This window comes from Pavona decussata, unplaced genomic scaffold, assembly GCF_977016875.1.
Source record: "Pavona decussata unplaced genomic scaffold, jaPavDecu1.1 SCAFFOLD_237, whole genome shotgun sequence".
NCBI classification, from domain to species: domain Eukaryota; kingdom Metazoa; phylum Cnidaria; class Anthozoa; order Scleractinia; family Agariciidae; genus Pavona; species Pavona decussata.
In genome coordinates this window covers 602,046-622,381 of record NW_028145642.1, presented here as the reverse complement: position 1 = coordinate 622,381, position 20,336 = coordinate 602,046, and the positions used below count along the sequence as shown (strand labels likewise).

General features: G+C 40.1%; 1 protein-coding gene across 1 annotated transcript in view; it reads right to left on the bottom strand.

The window, feature by feature from the left end:
• LOC146457761 (heat shock protein 75 kDa, mitochondrial-like) overlaps positions 1–20,336 on the bottom strand; it is a 108,914-nt gene that overhangs the window by 72,881 nt on the left and 15,697 nt on the right. The window contains exon 4 of the mRNA XM_085091471.1: positions 9,835–9,917. Within this exon, the coding sequence (XP_084947597.1) occupies positions 9,835–9,917 (83 nt within the window). The remainder of the gene's footprint in view (positions 1–9,834; positions 9,918–20,336) is intronic.

Below are 20,336 nucleotides of genomic sequence, written 5' to 3'. Positions count from 1 at the left end.
CAGAGGAATTGTCATTGTTTGGGTGTTCTCTTATGGGATAGTGGAAAAATCATGTGGTGCTTCTGATGTAGAGTTGTTTACATTCATTGCATGTGATTTGGTATAGTGTTTCTCTGTAGGCATAAGTTGGTACTTGAGATGGGACAGTGGCTCACTGGCACATGAGTGCTCTGTAGTGTGGTTAGAGAGAGCTTGCCAAAGCGTGTAGGATTTGTGGGCGACACGTGCTGGGAGGCCTACATCCAGTGGAAGTGAAAAATGGATGACACAGTGGCCCATCCCTCTTGGAGCCTGCAAAGTATGACTGCCAATTCGTCACAAAATCCTTATTTACGTAATGTTAGTATAATAGTAACATAATGATTTCTTGGGATGGATCTCGTCACCCTGTCTTCTCAATGTTGGTTTGCAAGATTTGCTAGCAGAATTATGAGAAAAAACATTTAGAGTTGCCCCCACGAAAGACAGTGTTAACTTGGTTGTGAAGTGTCACAACCAAACTTGGCTACTACTGTAATGAAAAGTTACATGTATGCATATGTAGAGGTGTTGATTGTAACAATATTGAAACGCGTATCACACATGACACATCAAGTTTGGACTTGCACAGTAGGTTAAGTTATACCTATATTCCGGATGTGCTCGCATGTGCTCGCTGATCTTGTAATGGCTGACATGTATTAACCAGCGGTTTGTCTCCATAACCTCGTCTGTAGTCAACTTCACTTAACGTTATATGGTGTCAGAAGTGGGATGGGCCTAAACTACAGCTCGTAGCCTCCGTTGAAGACAATTGTGAGTACTTTCTCCAATTTAAATGCTTCAATATGCCAACAACCCCGAGTGACAACACTGGCAAAAGCAGTGGCGGTTCAGCTCCGAATTCATTGACTACACGTCATATTGTGATTACAGTTCCAGTGAAAATACCGCTTCCAGAAAATGGGGATTAAAGCGGCAGAAATCTTCCTGTTAAATGGCAACGATTTAGTCGAGAGTGGTCAAACTACGAAATAGCTGCTCAACTAGAGGACCTGGAAAATCCGGATAGGAACAAGCAATGAAGGACGACCACCCTGCTCACCTGCATCTGGTCAGGTGTGCAAGACGTTATTGACTCAATGGAATTTGAGTCCGAAGACCAGGGGAAAGAGCCAGACGCAATACTTGAGAAGATGGAAAAATGCTGCATTGGGGAATTCAATGAAACCTACGAAAGATATGTCTTCAACCGAAAGGATCAGGAGTCTAATGAATCTGTGGATGCCTATGATACTGCTCTACGTAAATTAGCCAAGACCTGCAATTATGGGACACTAGCAGACTCACTAATCTGTGATAGAATAGTGGTTGGCATTAATGACAATTCAGCTTGAAAGAAACTACTACAAGCAGGCAAACTCACCTTGAATCAATGTATTGACATCTGTAGATCTTCAGAGACCTCAGCCGGCAGGCAAAAAGAAGTCTGGAGTATCGGACAACAGGCCCAGCACTGAATCACAAGAGTCAAGAATGACATGCAAATTTTTATGGACTGTGAATCCCATGATAACGAATAGGTAGCAGTGATTGACGTGAAAGAGCAAGTCAATGCGCTAGCCTCCAGTAATCACGCAAGCAAAATTTTTGCCACCCTTTTTGTCAATGGTGGGGAAGAGAAGTTCCAGCTTGACAGCGGCTCAACTGAACACCTCATGACGGACAAGACAGTGAAGAGACTCTGTGAAATAGACTGCCTAAAAGACTTGGAAATAACATCTGTGACTCTGGTAATGTACAACCAGTCTGAAGTTAAACCACTGGAAACGTGACAAACCCAAAGAACAATAAGAAGTACAGTATTCAATTTCACATTGTTAGTGGAGTAAGTCCATGCAAGTCTATCCTTAGTTTAAGGGCCAGCAAACACCTTCAATTGCTAACAATCAATGAACAAAACATCCTTGCTGTGGATTCAAATGATGTAGACCCTGTCAATCTCAAGAAAGAAGACTGCATTTTGCTGTACAAAGATGTGTTCTCCGGGGAAGGCAAACTTGAAGGCCAACTACACCTGGAAATTGACAAGAATGTCCATCCAGTTCAGCTACCCACTCAGAGGGTGCCAATTGCCCTTAAAGAGCCTTTAAAACAAACGTTGGACAGACTGTCAAACATTGGAATGATCCTGAGGGTTGTTACACCTACTGAGTGGATCTCAGCAGTAGTGGTCACAACAAAGAAAAATGGCAAAGTAGGACTGTGTATTGATTCCATGCCACTGAGCGAGGCCCTACACTGGAATCACTACCCCTTGCCCACAATAGATGATGGGTCCCACTGCTATCCAAGGCCCTTGTGTTTACAGTGCTTGATGCGAAAAACGGGTTCTGGCACATACAACTAGATGAGCCGAGCAGCTATGCGACCACCTTTGGAACACCATAGGGTAGATACCGGTGGCTCTGAATGCCATTTGGACTTTCTCCTGCTCCAGAGGAGTTCCAGAGGAGAATTGATATTGCTCTTGAAGGTCTACCCAGCCAGAAAGCCATTGCTAATGACATACTGGTGTTTGGATCGGGAGACACAGATGAAGAATCTTTCAGAGATCATGATCGTCACCTGAAGGGGGATCAACCGGTGCCAGCAGAAGGGCATCAAACTGAATGCTGAAAAGATGCAGTTCAGACAAAAGGAAGTGACCTACATGGGTCATATGATATCATCAGAGGGTCTTGGAGTGGATCCAGACAAACTGAAGTCCATCATCGAAATGCCACCTCCACTGACAAGCATGGTGTCCAGAGAATCCTAGGAATGGTGAACTATGTACAGAAGTTTGCACCAAACCTGGCAGATGCGGCTAAGCCACTTCGAGATCTTGTGAAGGAAGGTAATGATCTTCTTTGGGAGGAAGAAGTTTATGGAAAGTGCCTGGAGGATGTGAAGCAGGTTCTAATGCAAGCGCCAGTACTCAAGTTTCTTTGATCCACCAAAGAAGACAGTACTGCAATGTGATGCCTCCATGAGTGGTCTTGGAGCATGTCTTTTACAGAATGGGCACCCTGTCGCGTACATATGCAGGGCCCTAACTCCAGCTGAGACTAACTATGCTCAGATAGAGAAAGAGTTGCTGTCTATTGTCTTTGGTGTTGAGCGGTTTGAGAGCTATGTTTATGGTAGAAAGGTCTTCGTTGATACTGACCACAAACCTCTGGAATCTGTTATTAAAAAAAGTTTGCGGAGTGCACCAAGCATCTGCAGAGGATGTTCTTGCGTCCTCAGAAATTTGACTTCAAAGTCACTTACAGAAAGGGCATTGAGATGCACATGGCAGATCCCCTTAGTCTGGCGTATCTCCCACTGGTCAAGCAAGAGGAAGACATGTGGGGTGTTGCTGATGAAAGATCACCAACAGAGATCAAGACTGAGTATGTGACCATGCCTGAGTTTGTACCCATTCGACAAATGACCCTATGTGACATCAAGTCTGAAACTGAACTGGACGCTGATCTGAGTGTATTGGTCACTATGATCAAAAAAGGCTGGCCAGATATAGCAAGACGAATGTGTCCCCCAAGTTGCAGGTCTATTTCCCTTTCAGAGGAGAGTTGTCACTACAGAACGGAGTTGTATTCAAGGGTGAACAAATTGTGGTTCCACTTACCTTGCAGAATTGCATTATCGACAAGGTTTATGCTTGTCACCTGGGCATTCAGGGATGTCTTAGAAGAGCTTGAGACGCTTTTTTCTGGCCTGGCATGAGAGAGTAAATCACCGAGTTTATCTCAAAGTGCAGTATCTGTAACAGTTACAAACCAGACCAGCAGAAGGAGCCCGTAGTGTGCTATGAAATACCGTACAGACCTTGGCAAAGCATCTCGGCTGACCTGTTTGAGCTCCACGGTCTTGACTACCCGGTTACCACTGACCGTTATTCCAACTTTTTCGAAGTGGATATGCTGATGTCAAACACTTCTAAAAGAGTTATTGAGAAACTTAAGCCCCATCTGGCTAGATACAGGCTTCCAGAACGAATTACCACACACAATGGACCACAGTTTGACTGCAGAGAGTTCCAGCAGTTTGCAGAGCAGTACCAGTTTGAACACATTAGAACCTCGCCGCAGTACCCCCCAGTCCAACGGCAAGGCAGAGAACAGTGTTTAAACAGCAAAGCAAATCTTAAAGAAATCTATTGAAGCGGGGCATGACCCACAGTTGTCGCTACTGGACTTTAGGAACACGCCATCGGAAGGAATGGACAGCTCCCTGCAAAACATCTTTTTTCACGCAAAAACTGAACTTCCCTACCCATAGCTAGTCAGTTGCTGCAGCCACAGTTGGCGCCTGATGTGGGCGACAAGTTACAAGAGAGACAATTGAAACAAGCCTTGTATTACAACAGAGGAGCCAAGGTGCTACAACCTCTACAAGAAGGAGATGTGGTGCGACTCCAACCCCTTAATCGTCAGTCGAAATGGTTCAAGGCACAAGTTGATCAGCATGTAGATATACGCTCCTACAATGTTCGCACTAACGATGGTCGACTTTATCGCCGCAACCGTTCCCATCTCTACAAAGTTCCTGAGAAGTAAACAATGATGAAGAGCTGGTGCTATCTAAGTTGTCTACATCGGAACATCCTGAGGGTGCATGTCAGTTGCCTTCTGCATCTACTGTATTGCAGTTGCCTTCTGTATCTCCTACACCACAGATGCCTCATGTAACAGATGTCCAACCTCCTGCCAATATTCTGCCAACGAATGCCCAACCAAGGGAAGCTACTGATCCTGCTCCGGTTAGGACTAGAAGTGGCAGAGTTGTTAGGAGTCCTGCTTATCTGAAAGACTTCTGTGTCTAGTGTGACTCCACAAAGGCCATTAAACAGTGAACATTATCGCTAGTTTCTGTACCATTGCCAAGTTTCGTTTTTGGCTTGTTTGTTACACAACAGTAACATTGAGCTTCATAGTTGAGCTTCCTGTACCATTGCTAAAGTTTCCTTTGGTTTTCGGTGTTTTTGTTTTGTTTCTTTTTATTTCATTTAAGCGAAGGGAGATGTAACGATATTGTCATGCGTATCACACGTGACACATCAAGTTTGGACTTGCGCAGTATGTTAAGTTATACCTATATCCCGGATGTGCTTGCATGTGCTCGCTGATCTTGTAATGGCTGATGTATTAAACCGGTGGTTCGTCTCCATAATCTCGTCTGTAGTCAACTTTACTTAATGTTATATTGATGGATAACAGTAGTGATGTCTGGATTCATGTCTGCTAACTGAATTACCATGGAGAAAACTTGTTGCAGTTTTCTTACCATACCCCTGAAAAGTGCTTATGTGCATTGCCTTGAAAATTAATTACCAATAATTTTATCATTTTACGAAAATTAGAAAAACAGACTTACTAACAAGCAAGTCACTAAGGAATAGGAAAAGGAAGCAGGGTAAAGAACGAAGGTATCGGATATGTATAAAAATGTGAGCAATACTGCAGTGGTATGGTTTTGAGTGCACATGTATTGTTTTTGCTGTTCAGTACTATTTGAATGGCAAGCCTTGTACAGTAAGTGAATGTAATCTACAATAGAGAGATTTAGCATCGCGTTTACAGCAAACGCCAAACGCCAGGCTGAAATTATCTCTTTGATGAAAAACAATGAAGCTTTTTTGGTTTAAGCTTATCTCCACCCAGTCGGCGACAGCTATCGAGCAAACACGAAAAAGAGAGACGTGAGTACGAGAAACAAAAGTTTATGCATTTTAGAACAAACAGCGGCTTGACGTTTCCCATTTGGCGTTAGCCGTAAACGCGAAGCTAAATCTCTCTAATATTAGCATGTGTACTGGTCAGTCTTAAGATATACTTACTATTGGAGATACATTCCTAGATATTAAATGCTAGCTATTTTTCACTAGATTTGGTCCATTTACACAAGTCCTTCATAACTTGTTAACAACTGCAATGAACAGCTCATGCATCAGGAGGTCTGTGTAGCTTACATTTCTTACAACAAGAAAGAGCTGGAATCGGAGATCAGAGATTGGAATTGCAGATTGGGGATATTGTCAGCAATGATGAAGTTTTTTTACCCATTATTATAAACAGTTAATTTTATCACTTAAAGGGACACAGTCAGCTTTGTGACCAAGCTGACCTGGACATTAGTTTTGTTAGTTTGAAAAGTGTCTACCTCAACCTGAAATCAAAGGTACACATCAAATACATCTAGAAACTGCTTCAACCTTCCCAGTGTTTTATTGGATTTCCAATGTTTTGCTGAAAACCTGTTTCTGAGTATGCTTTTGCTCATTCTATGATACTATTTTATCCTTTCTGGTTAAAATCAAAGGCTCCTGTGAGCCAACTCATGAATGCAGGTGACACATAGTAATTGAAATTTAGACAGCTACAGGAAACTTCCTTGAAAGCCAAAAGAAATTATATCTTTGCCCGATTATGTAACGAAAAATAACAATTCTTGTACTATAAAAATGAGTATCAAACTATTCTCTACAGATTGAATAAGATTATTCTGATGCGCCGATTAAAACAAAATCACATGTTTTTTTTATTCAAAGTTCATAGAAGCACGCCATGTGCAGCTACGTCATGCAAATTCGTGTGCGATAGTCCGGGGCTACTGGATTTTGCGATCGGGCTAGTGGATTCTAACCATCACTTGCCCGATGGGCAAGTGAAGTTTTTTTGGGAATTAAAATTACAAAATTTATAATACTGTAGGGCAAGCCAATCTCACAAAGGGAAATCTGTTCAACAAAGTATCGCATTACATTTCATGCCCGAAATAAACGCGTGAAGTTTTTCCTTTGGAGTTCAGTCCAGATTCTGATGCGTCGTGAAAAAAATTTTCACGTTTTTTCTGAAAAACTGAAAAAACTTGTAACTTGCTCAGATTGAACGAAAAGTCTCCATTCTTGCCCTAAATGATCGTCAAATTATTCTCTACATATTGAATAAGAATTTCCTGATGCGCCGTGAACAATAAATGTTAGCGTGTTTTTTCCACTAATTGAATTTAAAACTCATTCACTGCGCACGCCTAAAAGTTAACGACAAAACCGACCAACCAACCAACCAAGTCAACAGTCAGCTATCGCTATAACTCGTTCATTGCGCTACGCGCATTCACGAGTTAAACAGTATGGATCGCGTCTCCAAAGAAACATGAAAAGAAGAGGTGGGAAACGTGAAGACGACGGGCGGAAGAAATCACCTGCGTTGACTGAAATAACGAGAGAAATAAAAAAAAACATTGGAGAGCAAATAACCATTATATATATTTGGAAAATCGCATTTTCTCAACCTGGCGAAAGGTTCGTGCGGAGAGAATCTTCGTAAATGATTCTAACTTCGCGTCATGGCTGCTTGGTTTGGAGCTAGCTCAGACGAAGACAAGCTTCGGTATACAGTCGATTATCTCTTCGACAAGGACAAACTCTAGTAGAACCTTGTTTTCTATGGGTCGAGCAAGTATTCTTGCAATGACATGGGTTTGGTTCCTAGATTTAGATAGTGGAGAGGTTGTAGAAATGAGACTATAAAAGCAAAATATCGGATTGAAATCAGAAATGAATGATTAAATGATTCTTCGACTTCGGAGGCATTAGCTCACATTGGCTTTCCCTGGACAAGTCCATCAGTAAATTATCCATGGTATCAAGAAAATGAGTGTTCTAATATGACATTAGGTCTATTATCACTATTATGACTGACATATACTTCGACTCGACAAGGTTTGTTTTGATTTTTCAAAGGATGTGCTTCTCAGTGCAAGACTTGTGATGAAGTGTGATATGCAAATCAGCTAAGAAATGGTATCTAATGCGCATGTGCACTAGCTGACTGTGTCCCTTTAAGAATTATGAAATATGAATGATTTGAAATTGAAAACTACAGAACACAGAAAGACATGCAAAATACCTTCCTTGGTGTTATAGCAAAATGCACAGAGGAGACTCAATTTTAAAAAGGAATTTCTTGAAGGGTAATATTTGATTAAACTCAACAGCTTCACCACCAGCTGCTATAGAATAATCCTGGGTACCGGTATTAAGAGAATGGACTTCATTTCAAATGAAGAAGTCCTCAAGAGAGTGAAACAAGATCTGCTCATCCAGCAGACTCAACAACGACAGCTTCACTTCTTAGGGCATATCCTCAGGAAACCAGAGAATGAATTGGTCAACAGGTACGCCCTTTTCCACCCTAAACACCACAAATGTATGCCCAGTCCCCCAAAGCTGATGTTTCATCAGTACATTGCCAGCATAATCAGCCAGGCATACCCACCAACACCAGAAGAGATTCGAAGCATGTTAAAAGACCGGAAGGTGTAAGCCGGAAAGCTTTTAACCAATTGCGGTGCAGTTGTCTGATAATGATGATGATGATTTGATTCAGAATTTGGTATATCCGGTGCAAATTGGAAGGGATTCGTATGGATAGCTAAATCCAAGCAAGACATCACAATTACTTTCCATGGCAAATTGATTTTCAAAATGATCTTTGCTATTGGTGGCTTTGATATTTTTGAAATAAGAAGATCTTCTTCGGGATAACAAGCATGCATGAACAGAGATATTTAGGGATGTGTTTTGTCCAATACTTGGACAGGGGATGTGATGTGTTATGCAGCAGATCTGAACGTTGATACTGTAACAGTAACTACTGTTAACTATTGTAAGCCCCTCCCCGCGACCCCCACCACTCTCCAATAAGCCTTTTACTCATCTGCAACTTTGAATTTTTGATGACTCCTGCAATTCTCAGTTAAACCCCACTTATAAAAGACCTTGATATGGAATAACCACCCCCTTAACCCTTCAATGAAACTTTAACAACTGTTAAGGAATGAATATTTTGTTTGTTAATGTTTAACTGTTTTGACAGTTGTCATGGTGATTTTGTGGGATTGTATTGGTATCGCAGGCCCATGCCCTTGTGACAAGAGACAAGACTCTGGCAGCCATTTTGGATTTGTGCGATCACCTCGTAGTGTGTGGCTGATTTTTTGAGATTTTGACTGTTCTAACGAATTGAGAACAACACCATTGTTGTGGTTACAAGTGACACATTCATTTAGTGAAATATGAACAACCTTTAATATTGGGGATTGTTTAGGTAAATAAAATCTGTCAATTTCCTCTAGAATTGTACAACATTGACAGCTTGAAGAGTGTTTTGTGATCTAAAGCTGTACACGTACTTTAAACATGGCTACTCTTAGCCATTAACATCTCTTAAGATAGCTTTATAATACAATGTCAATCTTGTTAAGTCGAGACAATCATCCTTCCCTTGCTCCCCTTCCCCCTGTCAATGTTGTTTCTCGCAACCTGCTTGCCAATCTTATGAACCAACATTGAGATATAGCATGGTGACAAGATCCATCTCAGCAAATGTTTCAAATATAAAACCCTGGGAGCCAAAATGGAGTGGATAATGAGAGCTGGGATTTCCTTCCAGTGCACATCACCAGGCCCCAGTTGTTCAAAGAGCAGATAATTTTATTCACTGGATAGGTTGTCATCCAGCAGACAAAATGTGTGCAAGATTTTCCCGGTAGCCCTATAATTTGTGACTAGGGTAGAAGCATATGTCAAATCTAAGTATGGGATTGTGTAGAAAACTTGCCAAAAGCGTTAGCTGAAGTACATTTGCTCCGCTGGATAGCAACTTATCCAGTGGATAAAGTTATCCCCTCTTTGAACATCTGGGACCAGAACATCAGGCAAAGCATTGTAACACTTTTGTCAGCTGTGGAAAATTTGGTATTAATAAAGAAAAAAAATAGTTGCTGCAATGAAACATTTTGTACCTCTTTTTCTGAGTAAAGTGTCTTGGCTACAATGTCCAATAACTGCCTTGTTTCTGCCTGAAATTCATGTCTTTCTGCTGCACCTGTTCAAGTAAAAGGTAAAATATACACAATGTAAGTAAAACCAGAAAAAAATATTAAAAATGTGACAGTTGTTGATTCCTATTCCTTTACACAATGTAAGGGATTGAGAAACATTCCTTCCGGATGCAAGGTCACAAAACCGCATGTCTGACTAGTTTTTACTTGGCCCCAGTTGTTCACAGAGTGGTAAACTTTATCCAGTGAATAATTTTGTCACTATTTATCAGATAAAATGTGCCAGTTGGGGCACATTTTACTGCACCACATTTTACAGAAATTCACTGAAGAAGGGCAAAGCATGAAACGTTTGGAGCTCTTTTGAAAAACATTGGCACTTTTCTTCCTTCTTTTCTAATCATTGCATGTTTGACTCAGTGCCATGTAATTGCATGCACCAAACTTTTCAGCCCATTTCAAATAATGCATTTTACTTTTGGATAACAACTAGATTTTCATGTACACTCCAGTTATCTCTAGAAGCGGACGTCACAGAAACAAGTTCAGTTTAACAGCATCTAGCAGCTCTGAGTTTTGATTATTGGATTCCAAATCATTTTGTTTGTTTGTGTTGTTGATGAGAACGTTGGGTTGTCTCATAATAATGTGACCATTGGTAACTGCAGCAAAACTGATAAAAAGGTATGAGTTAGATGAGTTCTTAGATGTAATTGCTTGTGTATTATTTAAGGCACTATAACACAAAACCACATCATTTTAAAATATGGAGTGTTTTGAAAACGGTATGGTTCCATTTGGGGACTCCCATAGTGGAGGAGCGATGCTTGTTGCAACTCCAGTAATCATTAAGGTACCAAATCTTACATTGTATTACCGGTAACGACCGGGTAAGGTTATTGTATACTTTTAGAGCTGTGCGCGTCCAGGCGATGAACGTGTAGCGCATCCACTTTAAACTGCACAGTAGATATCTAAACCCCTCACAATGGCTCTACAGAGCTATCAAACTATACCAAGAATGTTGAAATAAAATGAATTGTCGATTACAGATTTTTTTCTAACTTTCCCCACAAGTAATTGTCTAGGTTGGGTACTTTAAATCCTGAAAAGTTTCAATAAAAAGTGTTTGACTACATGTAGATTCCAAAATAATTGACATTGTTTGAGCGAAGTGATTTGCACCACCGTTGCTCTGGTAACAGCTGTTGCTTGGAAACCAACAAAACCATAAAATTTGATCATAGGTTGAAAAAGTGGAGTAGGATGACAGAGATCGAAGCAAGCCATCCATGCAAAATATTGATTTGAAAATATCCACCTCAATGCCTTAATGAGTGCAAGTTGTGCAACCTGATTCCCATGCCAGTGAAACAACAACTTACATGTAGTTTAAAATTCAGATAATCAGCCATTTAAAGACAACACTTGAAAACCTGCAGGTAGCAATCAAGCTATTTGAGGCAGTTAAATGGAGAAAATGGAAACAGATGAATAAATACAGAAAAAAATATTTAATTAATAACTGTAGTATGGGGCTTTTTTGTGGACAAAATATCGAACATGGATACACCAATGTTTTGTTCACTGATTACGTTATCGCTTTGCATTTTAATACAAGTTGTAAAATAAAATAAATCAATTTCGTCCAGAATACATCGATTTTGGATGTCATACATCGATGTTATTGAGCATACATCGCTTTCCTGAATCATGCAACTAAAAGATGTTCGATAAAACTAAAAGATGAGGAAGCAGAAACAAAGGCGACTGGAAGTCAGCTAAGAGAAGAGGCCCTGGGAACCAACACTTTTAATATGGCGGAAATAGAGGAAGATTAGCGAACACACTTTTTAAAAGCACAATGCAAGGTGCACAAATTTGGCTTCCCAACATTGATGGGTTTTTTATGTCTTTGGGTAGGCTACTGGAAAGTGCAGAAGGGCAAAGTAACACTGCATCCCACGAATCAGCTGAATTTTATAGTCGCCGTTTACGAAAAACGAAAGAACTCTTGTCACTTTGACTTTAAGAATAGCAGAAGCCTTCCAAAATGAAGTTGGGGTGATCTCAGATCTAAACGAACTTGGTTTTTATTATGAATGAACTTTCAAGGGACTTTGAGAGAATTATCTTTCAGCTGTGGCGGGAAACGGTTTAGTTGGCAGACCAAGGCTACAGATCACATATCGCTACATATCATTCTATAACAAAATTCTTGATCGTGATTGGTTCTCCGCGCACCTATTTGCCACATTATCGGCGCACAATCATGTGGGTGTCCAGTTACAGGTGTCAAATTTGAACTTATTGTAATTGAATACCTGTAACAATATTATTAATATTATTATTATTATTAATATAATAACAGCAAGAGGCATTTGTTGACCTACCCTGGGTGCCAGAGGGTTTTTTCCCCTGGCAAAGCCACTATCAGTACAGTATTGTTGACCACAAGGAACAGGCAGCATAATATAGGGAACGTGAGGGCTGGGAAACTGGGTGGGGGTGAGAAGTGAAGGGTCTAAATAGTATTGGAAGAGGTATTTCAAATCATGGGATATGTCAGAATTGAATTGGCATTTTGGATGCTCATGTATGAAAATTATATTCTCACCTCCCTACCATAGCCCTTGCACGACCCAATGTTATCCTTTAGAGAAATGACAAAGTGCCTGACTGTTTTGAAATAAGGGGGTGGGGTCTAATGGTGAGGGGAGGTTTGTTACAAAAGGTGACCCCTTTAAACAGAGACTCGTTAGAAAGGAGGTGGTGTTAGATAAATACCGCTTCAACGAATTCCTTTATTTTACCATAACGCATTGGGGCATGGCACACTGTACACTCTAAGAATTATCTGCTGTGCTGCTCTTAAAGTGCTAACATCTGGATCCGCTCTTCGAATGGATTCCTAAATAGGATGGCAATGGATTCCTAGGCCGCTTTGCCTCAAGCTCCCTTCAATCAGGTGTTGACCACCGCTTGGTGTCACTTCAAGAATTTCCCTCACGTACACATCAAGTTCATCGTTTTCACGTAAACGGCAGTGGTGGTTGGACACGGTCCGAAGAGCATCATGGTAGCAGTAATTGGCCAATCACATCACCGTATTCTTTCACCAGCGTTTTTAGGAAGGATCTTCGCGTGAATGATTGCTTCGTCTTATTTACTGTTTTATTTACCGTGTAGACGGCTTTTCTTCCAAATGAAAGGATTCAACAAGTGACGAGGTATGTAGGTGACCAGTGATTGTATTTTCTCATAATTTCCTTAGTTATTGTCGTCAATATTCGACTTCCTCGCAAGCTTGTCCAATATGGCCGCTTTTCTCCACGTGCAATGATCAATGAACGTGTTTGCTTTTTGACGCTATATCGTCAGGGTTTCAGGAAAAAAAGTTACACCATTTGTTTAATAAAAAGTTGCTCTTGGATTTTAAGGCATCGCACCCCATCGCACCTCTCACCGTTTCTCTGCTATGTGCGTTTAAAGTTTGGCGATTGTGAGGAGCAAACAATGAGCGAGTCACGATGTAACACAGATTTATTGTGACGTTTTCCTCTTTGCTTGATTTGTCTCTAGGTTTACAATTATAGCTCAAGTGAAAGCTCTAGCCGGCTGTTCTAAATGACCTGCTATTTCACCTCAGGACAAAAATGTTGAGGCTTCAGGGCTATGGACTGTTGGTAGATGTTGACTAAAATATCGGAAATATTATTATCACAAGCACAGATCCACAGAAAAATTAATAACTAAAAAGGGGAAACACTTGCGACTTAGTTCCTTAAATTAAGAATCAGTTGTGCAGAAATTACATTCTACTTATACTTTTAAAGTATATCTTGTATGCTTGTACAATAATTTGCATGCCTGAGCTGTATATTTATACACTCTATGCATTAACTGACTGTATATATTTCCATATATTCCCATACAAGAAAATATTTGGTCACTTCAGGCATATATTTTACATCAAAAGTCAAGCATATATGAAATCTCTCTTGATGATTTGGCTTATTACCTCTGTGCTTATTGTATTAATCTATAATTGTGTATAGATTGTATGTAATTTGTGTTGTTAATAAAAGGGATTGACAGCTGATTTGAAAGATGACCTTCAAAGAAGATGTATGCTAATTTGATCTCAATTACACTTGACCATTGTCAGTAGCTGAAATCTCTGGTATGCTCGGCAAACTATGTGGAGTCATCCACCTTCACATTGGTGTACAAGATACACTTTGATGTAAACAGGCCCTTAGTTTATGAGTGGGGGGGCATGCCTTGTGAGCAGAGTTCCCCTCAATTTGTATTTCAATATTTCTCCAATCCAATTACATAATTATTAGATATGTTGTAGGCTTTAAAGTGACAAGTACATGTTAAAGAGAGGGGGACATCTAATGTGACTATTGAATACTGTCCTCCTTTGCCAAGTTTGATCTCAATTGCACTTGACTATTGTCAGTGGCGGAAATCTCTGGTATGCTCTGCAAACTATGTCGAGTCATCCACCTCCACATTGGTGTACAAAATACACTTCGATGCAAACAGGCCCTTAGTTTATGAGTGGGGGGCATGCCTTGTGAGCAGAGTTCCCCTCAATTTGTATTTCAATATTTCTCCAAATTATCCAATAACATAATCATCATAGATATGTTGTAGATTTAAAGTGACTAGTACATGTAAAGGAGAGGAGGACATCTAGTATGACTATAATACTGTGCCCCTTTGCCAAGTTATGAATTACATGTGCAATATGTACAGCAGTTTTCATTATTATTGTTATTGTTATTATTGAAATAAAATAAAAACATAGATTTGATATTTGGTAGTCTGTCTTGTTAGTACTGAACTAGAAATCTTCCAAGATCAAAGAGAATATTGCTCACAGGTTTTTTGGAGTTTTTATAAGGCTGAACCACTGTAGTAATGGGAAAGTGGGATGGGGGGGGGGGGGCAAAACTTTTGTGAAGTCAATATTTTTATATTGTGTGCTATCATAGTTTGTTGGACTATGGAATCATTTTTGAGCAGCTATTTGTACTTACTCTGAATTTTTATTGTTCATTTGTGATTCCTTACCACCCTACTATTTGGCTTTCACACTCTCTATGTTTGAGGGTACTAATGTACATAATCTCCATAACATTGTTTTGTGTATTGATGTTTGTATTAAAAGGCCTTATTTTCTTTTAAATATATAATTAAAGAGGGAGCATGCACCCAGGGCCCCTCACCTTGATCCAATACACTGTCTTTCCATACAAAGTAAGGGTCTGCCCAGTAAAGGAAGGTAGAGTATTTGGCATTGTTCACAAGGTTTTTTGACTTATTTCATTCAAGATCAATTTGATGTTTTCATTTCCCTCACGCAACATGTGATGTAATAAAACAAATTATTATTGAAGAACTTGTTATGTCAAACTTATATTTACTAATTTAGTACTCCTGTGTGGCTAAAATTTATGACTCTTGCAAGCTGAACTTGTGTGAGAGCTTTTTTCCATGTCCCAGTCTCATTGGCAACCAGTATACAGAATGGTTAAACGAAATTCCTATCCAGTAAGGCCGTGAAAATCTTCATTTCCCTACAATCCTTGTTTACTTCATTTCGTTTTATAATATTCGGCTATTTCCACCAGAATTGGATTCCAGCAGTTATGAACTCTGAATATTTCATTGCCAGATTTTCGAACCCGTGATCGTACATTATAATTCAAAAGGTACGATTTCATATAAGGACAACAGGATTGGTTTTGCAATTGTATGGAAGTGGTAATTACACTGATTACATGGAGCAGTTTCGGCTGTACCGGCTTTCGATCGATCGATCGCTAGGATCGCCGTGTAAACCCAACGTTTTGAGCGTTACATTAGTCAGTCGATGTGCGCTTACGGTAACCAGAGAAAACTTATCGAATAAATTACCGAATTAACCGATTTTCTGCCTTTTTGAAGCGAAAATTTGTCATTCCTTGAGATCTGCACAGCACGAAGGTTTGTTACAACACAGGGAGCCCACACAAACCGTGTGACTGGTGACTGTTTACAAAATTTAAAGGATTTGTATGGAAATATTATAAGGTTCGTATTATAGCCAAATGTTAGGGAAAATATTTATCTGAAAAGTCACAATAAATGTAAACTTACCTCAATCGTTGTGCTTTGTCGTTCTTTTGCCAGAAAACGGCAAATTTAGGCGATTTTGAAGGTTTTGCTTTCGTCGTTTACCTGAGCGTTCTATATAACGCTCAGGTAAACGACGAAAGCAAAACCTTCAAAATCGCCTAAATTCGCCGTTTTCTGGCAAAAGAACGACAAAGCACAACGATTGAGGTAAGTTTACATTTATTGTGACTTTTCAGATAAATATTTTCCCTAACATTTGGCTATAATACGAACCTTATAATATTTCCATACAAATCCTTTAAATTTTGTAAACAGTCACCAGTCACACGGTTTGTGTGGGCTCCCTGTGCTCGCCCCAGCATGCTTTGCGGACCGTGTCCAACCACCACTGCGTAAACGGCTACTAAAATTCAGCCGAGTCGTAGGATGCAGTGTTCCTTTGCCCTTCTGCACTTTCCAGTAGCCTACCCAAAGACATAAAAAATCCATCAATGTTGGGAAGCCAAATTCGTGCACCTTGTATTGTGCTTTTCAAAAGTGTGTTCGTTAATCTTCCTCTATTTCCGCCATATTGAAAGTGTTAGTTCCCAGGGCCTCTTCTCTTAGCTGACTTCCGGTCACTTCTATTTACACTTCCTCATCTTTTAGTTTTATCGAACATCTTTTAGTTGCATGATTCAGGAAAGCGATGTATGCTCCATAACATCGATGTATGACATCCAAAATCGATGTCTCCTGGACGAAATTGATTTATTTTATTTTACAACTTTTATTATAACGCATAACAATAACGTAATTGAACAAAATATTGATGTATCCATGTTCGATATTTTGGCCGCAAAAAAGCCCCATACTCTAGAAGCAATCTTGGGTTAATACTATTAATAATTATTGAACTTATCCTGCGATGCACAAGCTGATAATAGCATGCCACAAAGACATTGCTACTTAAGTTTAAGAGTCAAAGCTCCTTATTCAATCTGGGAGAGTCTAATTTGTAGTTATTTCCTGTCTTTTTTAAATTGGGTATACATGTACTTACATATGGAATGTTTTTTGTAGCTACCGCAAGAAACCGTGAGAGTCACGGCATTTGTTTATACTGTTATCGTTTTATCAAGTTGTTATTTGTTTCAGAAAAGCCGGTGATTTATTTTAGGAATCGGCTTATTTAAGTAACAGTTTTCCGTAAGAAACGTTTTTTGTCTTTCGTAGAACTATTTAGAAGTTTCTAGAAAGCGCGTAATTTAAATAGCGCGCGCTCTTGCCGATCACGACACGATCACGACAGGGCATGCGACAGCGCAAATTAAGTAAAAAGTCAAACTGTTTTTAATTAGTTTTTCCTCACATAGTTATAAAGTCCAAGTCAAGTTAAAGTTTTAAGTGCAAGAAAGTGCAAGAAAGTTAAAGAAAGTTCAAGTTAAAGTTCACCAAGCTACAGTAGAAACTATCGTTCCAGTTATTCGAAGGCAGCACCAAGGTAAATATTTTCGCTGCTTTTGTTATTACGAGTTAATGTTTCAATCAGCGTACGCGTACTTAGCGACGCTTGTAACTTAAGTTTTGTTACTTTGTATCGTTTTTTACTTTCATTTATATTAACGCAAGTCAATGTCACTGTACTTTAATAGCGTTTTCATTTAGTTGTTTTTATCCAATTGCGTAAACTGTAATTTTTACCTTTTGTTTCGCGTAGCAATTATTTTTCATTTGAGTAATTTGTAAACATTTTAATCTTTAGTTCTCACGATGTAGAGAGACAAGTTGAAGTTAATTAAAGTCTGCAGGAAACATCAGTACAAGAGACTGTGTTCTTTACGAATCGCTGGAGCGACAGTGAGAACTTGCCGCAACCAAACATCAAAAAATCAAGACGCAAATTCACGCCGGTGGTGATCGATGGGTCGACCAGCGAGATGGTGGCGCGTGACCAGCCGTGTGAAGCGATGTAAATAAGTCCAAAGGTCAAGAATCGACGTTTCGCACGCGGATTTCCTAGTAAATACGGTATATTATAAGTTAAAGAAGTCTTTATTTACGTTGAAACGTTTGAATTCTAAGAGACACTATTAAAATTAAGAAGCCTTACTACCGTAGAGACAGATCTTGAAGTAGTTAATTTAGTGTAACTTAGGAGAGTAATTTAAAGTTTGTCGCATATTTATTTCCCATTTATTAATTCTAAGTACATTTTAGTATTAGTAAGTACATTTTAAAAACATCGCACAGTTCGTTTGCTCGAATTATTTTAATACAAGTCGACTGTGCTATTACTATATTTAAAGTTAAGAAGGTTAAGCGTATATTTAGCGTAAAATGTCCGATTCAGAAATCCCCGTTGAGGAGCCGCTATCGTTATCGGTCAACAAGGAAAATGAAGATCAGCCCACGGATTCCATCGAAAGTCAACAACGAAGTATTCGAGAGCGGACTTTTACCGAAAAGAGTCAGGCGTATCAAGAATGTCGCCCCGAAGAAAAAGAAAAAGAAGAAGATCGCCTACTTAAGAAATTCAACGGAGCTTACGAAACATGGAAAAAAGAAGTCACGCTAATCGAAACGTTCTTGGCCAATGAAGCATCAACATCGCAAAAGGAAAAAGACCAAAAAATCTCCAACCTACAGACTCACTGTGAAAATGTCCACAAAGTCTACGAGAAGCTTCGGCAAGTACGACTACCACGACAAGAAATCCTCCGCATGGTGGACACCTGCGACGCAGAGACTCGCAATTTTCAACATCAAATCAATCGACAGTCCTTCAGAAAGGAACAGTCACGCAACGGTGAGGATAAAAGGTCAGTCTACAGTAAAGTATCCGCAAGGTCAAGAGCCAGCAAATCTTCAAGGACATCCTCCATCGACTTAAAGAAGGCTGATGCAGCTGCAGAATTGGCCGCGAAACAAGTTGAGTTCGACGCTCTACAAGAAGAAGCGAAGTAAAAAGGAGAAACAGCGAAGATGGAAGCGCAACTCAGAGCGGAAACAGCAAGAATTGAGAACGAACTCGCGCGGAGAAAACTGGAGTTGGAACAGATGGAAGTGAAGAAACAGATAGAGATAGCAAGAGCCAAGTTAATGATATATGAAGAAGTCGAACAACCGGAAGACGACGTGGATTCCATTGAAGATCATATCTTACTCATACCTCCAACTCTACTGACAAACCATGAGACAACTCCAACATCGTTCCCTCAGCCTATACCAATCAAAGATTCGGTGACAGTTGTAAATGCTCCCAGACCGCTACCGCAGTCCGATCAGCACTCTCAGCAAGTAAATCAGTCATACCTTTTCGATGAAAGCAATCAACTCCCATATGGTCAAGTCGATCAACGCCGGTCCTCTGATTGCCAAGATTCAACACCAAAAGCAGACGGTACCGCCGCGATTATCACTGCAATAACTGACTCAATTAGTTTAAGCCGCCTCCCAGTACCTGAGCCAACTGTCTTCAGTGGCGAACCTAGTCAGTATCCACGCTCTAATTGACCGAAAAGCCTTACCGTCAAGTGGTAAGATGTACTGTTTGAAACGATAAGTTGGTGGAGCCGCGAGAGAAGCTATTAGTGGTCTCTTCCTGCAAAACTCCTCAGAAGCGTATGGAAGGGCGTGGAGCATCTTAGATGAGAGGTTTGGTCACCCGTTCATCATAACAAAGGCTTACAGAGATAAGTTACAACGATGGCCGAAGATCGTTGCCAGAGATCATCAAGGCCTCAGGAAGTTTGCTGACTTCCTATCAAGCGTGCTAACCGCAATGCAAGTAATACAAGGCCTCAATGTCCCAAACGATTACATCGAAAATCAGAAGTTACTCGTCAAGTTACCGGACTGGTTCATCGCACGATGGAACAGAGAAGCAAATAAACACCTGAAAGAACACAAGACGTATCCTGATTTCAAGGCATTTGTCACCTTCGTCACTTCAGAAGCCGATCTGGTGTGCAACCCAATTTCTTCCTCTGCGCTGTGAAAGAGTTAGAAATGTCGGACAACGCACACAAGGGACAAAGAAACAAAGATATCAAAGGGAACAAGACTATCTTCTCCGCCAAGACAACTGAAAAAATTTTGAAAGAGCCAAAGGGAGATCTAAGACAACAGGTGGAACGCACATTCTGTAAGAAGACAGATCATCACTTAGATGCTTGTTTAAAGTTCAAGACTGAAGCACTCGAGAAAAGACTCGAGTTCGTCAAAGAAAACAGACTCTGCTTCGGATGCCTGAAGAAAGGTCATGTGTTCAAAGATTGTCGAAAAAGATTGACTTGCTCTATGTGCAAGAAGAAGCATCCTACCTGTCTCCATGGAAACCGTAGTGCCCC